Below are 11776 nucleotides of genomic sequence, written 5' to 3'. Positions count from 1 at the left end.
CCCAAGGGAAACAAAAGTCAAGTAAACAGCAATCCACGGACAGTAGCTCAAAGGCCTCCTGCCCCTTTTGTACCGGCAAGGATCATCACCTTAGTCGGTGTGAAGATTTCCTGCAGCTCGATACTGAGGGTCGCAAGAAGTGGATTATAGAGAAGATGCGCTGTTGGAGGTGCGGTCGGTCTCATAGAGCAGCCAATTGTGATCTTAAGAGGTCATGCCCCAAATGTAAAGGAAGGCATTTGGGAGTCTTGCACGAGGTTAACGAGCGAAAAAGGGATTCTGGTATCTTCTACCTCAGTCGTTCCAGTGTCTCGTGTAAGGTCCTCTTGAAAGTGGTAAAAGTTTTACTGAGTCATCAAGGTCGCACCCTCGAAACCTATGCAATATTGGATGATGGATCACAGAGAACCATTCTCTTGGCCCCCGCAGCACAGCAACTAGGTTTGAAAGGTGAGGCAGAGTGCCTAGCTCTCTGTACTGTTCGATAAGAAACAGAGACGATTAAAGGTACCACTGTAGACTTCACCATTGCTCCAGCCTCAAAGGCCCAAAGGAAGTACCGTACTGAGAAGGCGTTTACTGCTCAGAAGTTGGGCCCGTCAGACCAAACGTACCCAATTAAGGCTCTCCAGAGACGGTTTCACCATCTACGGGGCCTCCCTATCGAACCATTCCATAACGTTCAACCCTTGCTGTTGATTGGGGCCGACCACCCCCATTTGTTGTGCCCAATTGAGCATGTGTGTTTCGGAGCCTCCGGAGGACCAGCAGCATTCCACACGCCACTGGGATGGGCATTTCAAGGACAAACTATGCTGGCAGAATCTCCAAAGACACCATCCCAGTGCCTCTACGTAAGCAGCTGCTCCTCCCTGACCAAACTCCAGAAAGATGTGGAGAGATTGTGGCAGGTTGACGTACTTCCATACCAGAATGGGAAGGCGGAGGAGAGGTCAAAGCAGGACCAGGAGGTTATGGATCGCCTTGAGGAGCTAACCACTAAAGAGATGGTGGATGGTATCAATCGGTATGCCACCCCTCTTTTGCGTACCAAGAATGCACCTACCCTACATGCCCCTAAGGAGGCGGTGATACCGGCCCTCCGCAGCACAGAGCATCGGTTGCTGCGTAATCCAGAACATGCAGTCATCTATGAAAAGGAAATCCAGAAACTCTTGGATGCTGGCCATGTGAAGAAGCTGACACCTGAGGAGGTGTCTGAAGGAGCAGAGTCCTGGTACATCCCCCACCATCTGGTGGAACATAACGGAAAGCATAGGTTGGTTTTGAACTGCTCCTATCAGTACCAGGGAGAAACCCTCAACTCCTACCTGTTACCTGGACCACCTCTAGGCTCATCACTACTGGGAGTGCTTCTTTGTTTTCGGCAGTACTCAGTGGCCATCAGTGGAGATATAAGAGCCATGTTCCACCAGGTAAGGCTACTACCCCCAGACAGACCCCTACTCCGATTCCTGTGGCGGAACATGAGACGTGAAGACCCAGCTGATGTGTATGAATGGCAGGTCCTTCCATTTGGTATGACTTGCAGCCCTTGCTGTGCCACATATGCACTACAGAGACTGGTCAAGGAGCAACCAACCCAGAAAGAGGCCCAAGAGTCAGTGACCAAGTCTTTCTATGTAGACAACTGTTTGCAAAGTCTTCCAACAGTGCAGGAGGCAAGGATCCTGTTGGATAACTTACGTTCACTGCTTGCCACCGGAGGCTTTGAGATTAGACAATGGGCAAGCAACATCCCTGAGGTAGTGGAGCACCTGCCAACAGCTGCACAGTCTGAACACACAGAGCTCTGGTTGAGTCAAGACTGCCCAGACCCACATGAAGGTACCTTGGGGCTAAGCTGGCATTGCTCAAAGGATGTCCTGGGTTATAAACATCGCCCAGTTGAGTACAAGATCCTGACCCTGCGCAATGTTTATAAGGTTTTAGCAAGCCAGTTTGACCCACTTGGCTTCATCATACCCTTTACCACCCGGGCAAAGGTCATTCTGCAGCAGTTGTGGATGAAGGAGAGGGGGTGGGATGACCCAAACCTACCAGAGACTATCCGGAGGGCCTGGACATTATGGGAGGGTGAGCTTCCACAACTTGCTCAGGTGCAGTTACCCAGATGTTATGGTCCAACGGAAGGGAGCGATAAACCGATCACCCGAGAGCTTCATGTGTTTTGTGACGCATTTGAGCAGGCTTATGGATCTGTAGCCTATCTGAGGGTGAATGAAGGTCAAGGACAGACAGTTGTCTCCTTCATCATGGCCAGGTCACGTGTGGCGCCGAAAAGACCACTCTCCATCCCCAGATTGGCGCTGTGCGCAGCCCTGACAGGTGCACAGTTAGTTAGTCCTGCATAAGGAAATCACTCTTCCTATCCAGCAAACGATAATGTGGTCTGACTCAACGACACTTCTTGCCTGGCTTCGGTCTGAGACTTGCTGTTACAAGGTGTTTGTGGCCAACCGCATTGCCGAATCCTGGAGAATACAAGTGGCGTTATGTGGATTCTCGGAATAACCCTGCAGATGACATAACAAGGGGTAAGAGTTTTGTCGAACTTGCTGTCCCCAGTAGAGCCAAGGCCCCCCCTTTCTGGTCTTAGCCACAGATCAGTGGCCGAAGCAGCCTAGCTCCCCTTCTGAGGAATCCGCAACTGAGCTGAGGAAGTCCCTATTCTGCGGGCTTATCCAAGTAGCCAGGGACCCCAAACTACCTGATCCTTTACAGTGTGATTCCTGGGATGAGCTGGTTGAGGCTACACGCCAGAATCTTGGCGCTTCTGCGGGACCTGGGGCTTCAAATGCGGAGAGGTCGCAAGCAGAGTTTATCCTCCTTCGCCAAGCTCAGATGGAGGATTTCCCCGAAGAATATGAGCTGTTGCAGGCTGACAAACCAGTTTCCCCAGAAAGCAGACTTTTGAACCTCTCTCCTGAGTATGATTCAGCCACTGGCCCGCTACATGTTGGTGGCCGCCTTCGATATGCTGAGGATTTAGAACCCGATGCCATCCATCCCATTGTTCTTGATCCAAAGAATCCTGTTACCCGACTCCTCATTGCAGATCTGGATGCAAGGCTTTGCCACCCAGGACCAGAAAGGGTCTTTGCCCAACTCCGACGCAAATTCTGGGTCTTGCGTGGCAGACAGGCTGTGCGGAAACATCAGTATTTTTGTCTGGAGTGCAAGAGGTGGAAGGGTAAGCCAACGGTTCCAAAAATGTCAGATCTTCCTCCATCTAAGCTACGCCTCTACAAACCTCCCTTCTGGTCTACCAGGATGGATTGTTTTGGACCCTTTATGGTCAAGGTGGGCCGCCGGACTGAGAAGAGATGGGGAATTCTCTTCAAATGTCAAACAACCAGGTGTGTTCATCTTGACTTATTGACAAGCTTAGACACTGACAGTTTTCTCATGGCCTTACGACGCTTTGTGGCCCGCCGAGGGCGTCCTTATGAGCTTATTTCAGACAATGGAACAAACTTTCGTGGGGGGAGAGAGAACTTAAGGAAGCTTTTGCTCAACTCTGTTCTGACTCGCAGGATTCTCTTGGGGAACAGTAGATCCGCTTTACCTACAATCCACCACAAGCCCCACATTCTGGAGGGTCTTGGGAAAGAGAGGTCAGATCTGTTAAAACAGCATTGCAAGTCACATTGGGAGGTCAGACAGTGACGGAAAAGGTTTTGCAGACAGTCTTAATAGAGGTGGAAGAGATGCTGAATGCAAAACCGCTGGGATACGTGTCATCAGACGTCTCTGACCCAGATCCAGTCACCCCAAACCTCCTTCTCATGGGGCGGCGAGATGCGTCCTTACCTCAGGTCCTGTATGCTGACTCTGAACTCCTCACCCGCCGGAAGTGGCGCCATAGCCAAGTATTAGCTGATCATTTTTGGTCCAGCTTCCTGCGGAGTTACTTGCCCAGTTTGCAGGTACGACAGAAATGGCAGTATGACACAGACAATCTTACCTCTCCTGCAGTAGTAATGGTTGTGGATCCACAGCTTCCTCGTGCTCTCTGGCCTATCGGCAAAGTAACCCGAGTGCTCCCTAGCGAAGATGGGCGAGTTTGTGTTGCTGAAGTGCAAATCAAGGGAAAGACTCGCCCTGTAAGCAGGTTAGTGGCACTTCCTGCTGTGGAAGATGATGGGGAGCATTGACGGATTTTCCTTTATTGCAAATATGACATCATATTTGGGGGCGGCTGTGGAAAATCCCGGGACTTCAGTGCGGCCTTCCACGGCGCCGCGGCGCACCAGCCTCGACGGTCACGCACGTTGTGGTGCGCGCTGGCCCTTGATTAATCAGGTCCGTACACCTGCGGGTTTTTCTTGGAAGTTTGTCGAGGTGAATGGTGGCTGTGGATGAGATCGCTGTGGAGTGGATAATTGTTGTGTCTGGGATTAATGTAAGTCAAGTTTATTGGTATGGGGATTACATTGTTCTAAGTTGCCAATCGGCGCTGTTAGACCCAGGGTAACCCTTTACCCATACGCAGATATTTTATGAATGAAATGGTGATGTCACTGGTAATTGTTTGGAGCACAGAAACGGTATTTTTGTATTATATATCGGTCCCGTAAGTAAAGTGTCTAGCTTATTATGCTTTGTAGTAGGCTATGTTATTTATATCTATTCATGTATACTTTATAATATGTGGTTTTCTGGTTTATTATTATAGCAACCAACAATGCATTCCAATCCGCAGTGTACATGGACTCAACCTACATTAAATGCATAAACGGACTCATTGCTCCGGTGTTTTAATAGACACACCACCTGTGGTAGTCTAATTCCTTGAGCCAGACTCCTTCCTCCATAAGAGTAGATCCTCACTCTTTTACAGATACACCACCTACAAGTATAAAAGGATAAGATGATTTTTACATCTTCAGTATTATTGAGAGATGATTTGTGGATCTCCTCTTTGCTTCCCAATAAAAATCACAACAAGTCAAGGAATAATCATTTTGTACCTCTGAAGTTCATCTCCAGACAGTTTTCAACTTTAAGGTTGTTCGGTTCTCCTTTATACCAGTGTGTGTAGTCAAACTTGGAGCCATCAGTCCACTGCCACACTCCCTCCTGGAGGTAGAAACTTACACATTAAGACTCATTAAGACTAAATCAATAATAGATCAAGAATCTTTACTGTAGCAATGCATAGAATGATCATCTGGCCACAGGACATTCCAACATTATTTCTGTTGGTACTGTCTTGAGTAAATACAGGTAGCCTATAACACACGATATGTAAATACAAACAGGATGTCATTACTACTACTGTTTAGTGATGCATTGAAGAAGGTCTATTTGACCTGTGTAAAGTGGCTTGGTTTAATAAAGAAACTTGCATGGACCAAAGTGTGCAGAAGTTTTGCGCTTATACTTTGATGTTTTTTGATCTCTAGCACCTTAGCATAAGATAGTAGTCGAGTGTGCAGTGATCTTCCTACAGACTTTAAACATTGCCTTAAAACTCATCTTTACTCTTTGGCCTTTTATTGATATAATTACAATTACAATTTACAATTTCCCATTTGGCAGACACTTTTATCCAAAGCGACGTACATATGAGATTTTAATACAACACAAGCAAGGATCTAGTCAGGAGAGAACAACGAGAGTAAGTGCCATAAAGCTAAGTTCTGGTCCGACAGGACATAGGTGCTACGAGGCAGTGCATAGAGGCAATGCATAGAGTGCAAAGAGGCAGATAAAGACTTTTTTTTTTCTTTTTTTTTATATAGATTACACATTCCATCAGGTGAGAAGGTGTTTCGCTAAAGAGCTGGGTCTTTAGCCTTTTCTTAAAGATTGAGAGGGACTCTGTGGATCGAATGGAGTTTGGTAACTCATTCCACCACTGAGGAACCACAGAAGAGAAGAATCTGGCTAGAGACTTAGGGCCTTGTTGTGGTGGCAGCACCAGGCGCCACTCCTTGGCAGAGCGTAATGGGCGGGAGGGAGCGTAGACCTGAATGAGGGAGTTCAGGTAGGTTTTGGTTGCTGCTTTGTAGGCGAGCATCAAGGAGTAGAACTTGATCCGGGCAGCAACTGGGAGCCAGTGGAGGGATATGAACAGCGGAGTGACATGTGCTCCTTTGGGCTGGTTGAAGACCAGACGCGTTCTGGATCATCTGCAGAGGTTTGAGCGTACGGGAGCCCTGCCAGTAAGGAGTTGCAGTAGTCAGGGCGTGATATTACAAGCACCCATACTAGGAGTTGTGCTGCATGTTCAGACAGGTAGGGTCTAATCTTCCTGACAGGGCAAATCGGCATGACCGAGCAACAGAAGCCACATGCTCCTTAAAGGTTAGTTGGTCATCAATCATGACACCCAAATTTCTGGCAGACTTTGCGGGAATGAGCTGAGCTGATTCGAGCTGGATACTGATCTGTTGTTGTACAGAGGGACTGGCTGGGATGACAAGGAGCTCAGTCTTTGATAGGTTAAGCTGAAGGTGGCGTTCCTTCATCCATGCCGAGATATCGGCGAGGCATGCCGATATCCGTGCCGAGACTGTGGGGTCTTCTGGCGGGAACAATTAGAAGAGCTGGGTGTCGTCAGCATATGAATGGTATGAGAAGCCATGTGAGCGGATGACTGCCACTAAAATTTTAAATGGCCATAACTCAGTAAATATATATCATAGAAAACAAAATGTATTCCTTGGGTGAAGCCGCATCGTTTTGATAGGCCCCACCCATTGCTGCCATATCAGATTTTCCGCCATGTTGAATTTTCTCAAAAACCTATTTCTGCTAACTTCTCATAGACCGTTGAGGCAATCATCTCCAAATTTGGTGTGCATCATGTGTAGACTCCCATGATTAAAAGTTATCAAAAGATTTTTTGGTACTCCGTATCGTTTGGCCGCTATAGGCCAATCAATTTTAGGGCGTGGCACATATTTTCAACACTCATGAAATTCAACACACATCACCAGGTCTTTACTCCTGGTTAGGCAACAAAATATGGAGCGTTTTGGCCCATAGGTGGCGCTACAGCAACAATATAACTTTAAATAGCCTTACACATTAATTGCTCAGTATGGCATACTGATCAACCATCCCTATGCTCATAATGATGACATGTATAATTTATGAGTTTTAAAACATTTTAGTCTATGGAAGTCCCTTCACTTCCATTTTATTATAATTTCTCTCCTAAATGTATCAGGATCATAGAGACCAAACATGCCAATGGGATCAAACTTCCACATCACTCATTTACCCCAGAGGTCATCAGGTGCTTGGACCCTGTCATTGCTGCCTGCGGCTCTATTGTTTTGTTTCATTCTGTCTGCACTACTCAAATTGTCTGCATTGTTTGTTTTGTTTTTATTCTATTTGTACTGCTCATTTTGTATTTGTTGCTTTTTTGTTTTTCTTGTATGTTTTTGTGAAGCAGTTTTAAAAAGTGCCATATAGAAAAAGATTTACTTATGTACTTAATTGAGTATAAACATTGAACTATCCAAATAAAGTGTTGCTGTTTTGTTATAGTGGGTTCGCTCTACTTTTGTATATTTTGCCTTTTTTTGTTTTTATGTAAAGCACATTGAGTTTCCTTGCATATGAAATGTGTTATGCTCATCCAATTTGACTTTCATGTAAATATTTTATCAAACAGGCTTTTGGCATTTGTGTCTCAAATCAGATTCTTCCATCATTCTTTCTGTTATGGGTTTTCTGCAACAAATATGAATACTATAGATAACAAAAATGTGAGAGTTGGGACCAGACAATAATGCTTAATCTTTTATTGATGATGATTATACATGTATAGGTGTGAAAAAAGAATGAGGTCAACAGTGCAAACAATTGGTGAAAAGAGGTTCCTTTCAGCAAAGCGCTGAACCCTAAAGTCTGCTTCAAGTAAACTCATTCTGTTGACATACATGTGTATCATGGTTATGACATACATATGTAACAAGGCCTGACATCATCATGGTGGAAGTGACATCGTCATGGTGCAAGTGACATTGTTATGGCAGTTATGACAACACATGATGGTGGTGGGGGAGGCATCACATGTCCTTGGCGCACACATAAGATAGTTTGGCTCCACAGGCCAAATCATTCCAAAGGTTTCCTGTAGTCAGAGGTGAAAACAACACAGCAAAACAAAATATTAAGCACTTTAGAGGCCTCCAAGTATTTCAAGACTGTTTCACTAGATTATATAGCCTATCTCTTTCTTTTTTTCTTAAAAAACAAAATAAAAAAGACAATAAATAACAAAATGTAAGGAAACCCCACCTACAATTATAAAAGGAAAATATAATTTTTCCATCTTCAGTATTGTTGACAAGTGATTTGTAGGTCTTCTAATTGCTTCCAAATAAAAATCATAGTAAGTCAAGGAATAATCATTTTGTACCTCCGAGGTTAATCTCCGCACAGTTTTCAACTTTATAGTTGTTCGGTTCTCCTTTATTCCAGTGTGTGTAGTCAAACTTGGAGCCATCAGTCCACTGCCACACTCCCTCCTGGAGGAAGAAACTTACACATTACTGATTTGTCTGTTTCAGTTATTTTTGTCACCGTTTTTCAAACCCAAAGGGTTTGAACATGTATATACAGATCAGCCATTAGGTTATATGTAGGGAATAAGTGGCATTAGGTAGTTTAGAAGTCCACATCAAACCTATCAGCTCTCATTAGTGTCTAAATAATATATAATAACAAATGCCTCAATTGTGCAAATAAATTGCAAAACATATTATAAAAAAAGCACATATCAAGGAAAACAGTAATAAGACCCATCACAAAACACAATGCAAATACCATTTAAGAAGAATTAAATGGTAACTAAACCCCACCCAAATCTGTGGCACAAAAACCAGCCAAGATTGCCAGTGCAGCACCCTACTTTTCACCAATAAGTGTCAGGCTTCACCACAGATTTGGGTTTGGGGTTTAGTTACTCTTTAAAGAATGAAACTCTTTGTATAGTGTCCATTTGTATAGTTTTCATATGGTTAATTTCTCATTGACTGCTTGTTGATAGAATTATATATTCATTTGATTTGAATGTTTTGATTAAGGCTCTTAGGAGATGAAGTCTGTAGGCTATAAATATAGTCACTTTCTCGCTGTAACAAGAAGTTATTCCTCCTTGATGCTCACTGTTAATTGCACAAGGCATAGTTGCTTTAGATCCTGTGTATTGGTAAATATCTCACCTTCATCCCATCGAATCCCCCAATCCAGGTTCTTTTATTGGAGCCAGTCACTCTGGCAATCACCCCTCTGAGGAAGTTGTGCTCCTCTAAACTGTGGATCGAGGCCAGATTCGCGCCATAGTTAATGCAGGCGCTCTAATGGGGGAGAGGCAAAGATATAAAGAAAAGGATTGAGGTCGAGAGATAAAATGACAGAGAGAAGAAGTGAGTAGGATGAGACAGAAATGCAGAGAGAAAGGAAGAGTTGGACAGAGGGGGATGAACAAATAATAGGAGAGAGACAAACACAGAGAATGGGATAGAGACAAGCATGACACAAGACAACATGACCTGAGTTGGTAACATACATGCACATTATGTACCGGCCTATAGGCCAATAACCTTAGGTTTCCCTCTGATGAACAATTAGCAGACATAGTAAATGGATTTTTTTTTAAACTAACAATAGAAGCCTAGAAAGAAATAATCCTCCTCTGTCTGAAATGTTTTGATCAACCAACATAATCACATAGTCAATCCAAACCAACGTATCATGCATTGCCATGCATGATAGGAGTAACCGTTATTGTTCCATCAGGTACCTCTGCATCCAGCCAAGTCTTTTCATGGTGAAAGAAGGCGACACAGCGAGAGCCATCATGGGTCCAACCATCAGGACAGTGACGTACGTCATGTACTAGTCCTATGTTAGAGAGAAGATAACAAAGATTAGAGTCTCGGATTATAAATACTGCACATCAAATAACGTGAAACGTTGATTTTTAAATAATGTAACTTGCGTTTAAATTATGCAAATTATTATGAAACGTGAAAACTAGATAGTTTCAAGCTCGCCACGTGTTTTGTCTGTGTAGCTGACCAATATAACACCTTGAAGTGTCAAATCCTAGTATATCAATTGTACATTAACATCTATGAATTACCAGCATCTAGGCTAAACTATTGACAACATCACAAAAATACGTATATTCTAATATTCATGATTCTAGTCAGAGGACATAGCACCATCTGCTGACCAGAAGAGGAAACTGAATGAAACTGAATGAGCACCAAAAAGGAATGGAACTCCATGGCCATTGTCACCAAAACAGTCCTCTTTACAGACAAACCAACACATAGAAGCTGTCCACCATTTTAGTCTGGAGTCAGAAAGTGCCAACTACTGTACTTTGTGTATTCATGTTTTGCTCTGTCACATATGGAGGGTAGATTTTTTGTTTCAGTTACAAAACAGTCACAGTTGAATTCCTCATGGTCCCACAAGAGGGTTAAAAACTACAGAACACATTAAAAATATCATTTCAAAATGTTCTGTTGCATTTGGGAAGGCCATCAAGCTAATGACTGTCCACATGAGAAAAACAAATAAATACAACAACTAAAACAATTCAAGAGGAAATAATAGAGGTACAAACTTGTCAAGATGTCCTGTGAACACAAAGAACACAAAGAACACATTGTCAGCAATAAAATATAGTTTGAATTTGCTTTTCTTGCATTATTTTAACTCAACAGTCTTATTAATACAGTACATATATAGAGTAATGAAACTAACATTATGTGAAGTTTATACTGTATGTACTGTATATGATGATTATATGAAAAGTTAACTCATTGTGCATCGTCTATGCATCAATGTAATGCAACACAACTTGTGTCTCTCAAATGACTGGTCCCAGTAGTATTCCTTCTAACTGGTGAAATGAGAATTTGAATTTCCAATTTTTGGGGAGAGCAACAGTACTGCAGTTACTGGATTAAAAACAAGGACTCTCAACATCAGCAGTTTTAGGTATTTATGGTGTGTCATGAACCAGATATATTTCATTCACCATTTTTTACTGCACTAGTGGTTACTGGAGAAGACAAAACTTTGAGAGTAAATACTGTGCAAGTGCCACAAAAAAGAGAAATAGTATATAGAAATGGAAATAGTATTTATTTTGCTTTTAATGTAATTTTAGTAATATTAAAAATATGACATTTTGTCAGGGAGGCCTTTATGGGACCAATTATATAAAAATTTAAACAATGTTAAAAATCACAATATTTGTGTAGATTTCACTTACATCATCTCCCATAACCAATCCGCTGGTCAAACAGAGGAGCATAACAAAATGAAAAACTGATGCCATCTGTGGAAAGATATTTTCGGCAAGATAAATATATTGTATATACACGGTCTTATCCAGAACAACTTACAATGAATGTATTTGAACTTGAATGAGTTAAAGGGGAATTTCACTTTTAGGAATTCAACTTTTGGTTGGTCATGTATTTTCCTAAAAGAAAATGTCCAAGATATTCACGCGTGGTTTCTTTTTTCAATGTACTCGCTCTAACTTCTCTCAAAAAATCCTGTCTGTCCTCTCTTAGTTCTTTTTCTATTTCTTTTCCTAGCACTGCACTCCATGACTTTACTATGATCACAGGAAAGTTACGGACACTGTGGTCCTAACCTTTGTCCTCGTTGTGATTGAGGAATTTAAGAGTATTCTACCTTTGCACTCATAAGTCGCTCTGGATAAGAGCAGGGGCAGTCTTATCATTAAGTAAAGGTAGGTGAC

General features: G+C 43.0%; 1 protein-coding gene across 1 annotated transcript; it reads right to left on the bottom strand.

Moving 5' to 3' along the window:
* Positions 1 to 4850: 4850 nt before the first annotated feature.
* On the bottom strand, positions 4851 to 11344 carry LOC139643565 (galactose-specific lectin nattectin-like). Its single transcript, XM_071518739.1, has 6 exons — positions 11279 to 11344; positions 10625 to 10637; positions 9791 to 9891; positions 9210 to 9344; positions 4995 to 5103; positions 4851 to 4873 (listed from the first exon to the last, which is right to left on the bottom strand). Exons 1-6 carry the CDS (start codon positions 11342 to 11344, stop codon positions 4851 to 4853), a joined length of 447 nt encoding a protein of 148 aa, XP_071374840.1.
* Between the last annotated feature and the right edge of the window lie 432 nt (positions 11345 to 11776).

Source organism: Centroberyx affinis, unplaced genomic scaffold, assembly GCF_046629955.1.
Source record: "Centroberyx affinis isolate AG114_WGS23_722 - 3 ecotype Tasmania unplaced genomic scaffold, CSIRO-AGI_Caff_v1 ptg000624l_1, whole genome shotgun sequence".
NCBI lineage: Eukaryota > Metazoa > Chordata > Actinopteri > Beryciformes > Berycidae > Centroberyx > Centroberyx affinis.
Note: the sequence above shows the minus strand (reverse complement) of the source record. Positions and strands in the feature narration are given on the sequence as shown.

Excerpts from the sequence above, each read along its gene's own strand:
- LOC139643565 (XM_071518739.1), bottom strand. The coding sequence starts at position 11,344 with ATGGCATCAGTTTTTCATTTTGTTATGCTCCTCTGTTTGACCAGCGGA. Across the intron at positions 5,104-9,209 it reads GGGGATTCGATGGGATGAAG|GAGGGAGTGTGGCAGTGGAC; the intron begins GTGAGATATTTA and ends TTCTACCTCCAG. Across the intron at positions 4,874-4,994 it reads TCTGGAGATGAACTTCAGAG|GTGGTGTATCTGTAAAAGAG; the intron begins GTACAAAATGAT and ends TTATACTTGTAG.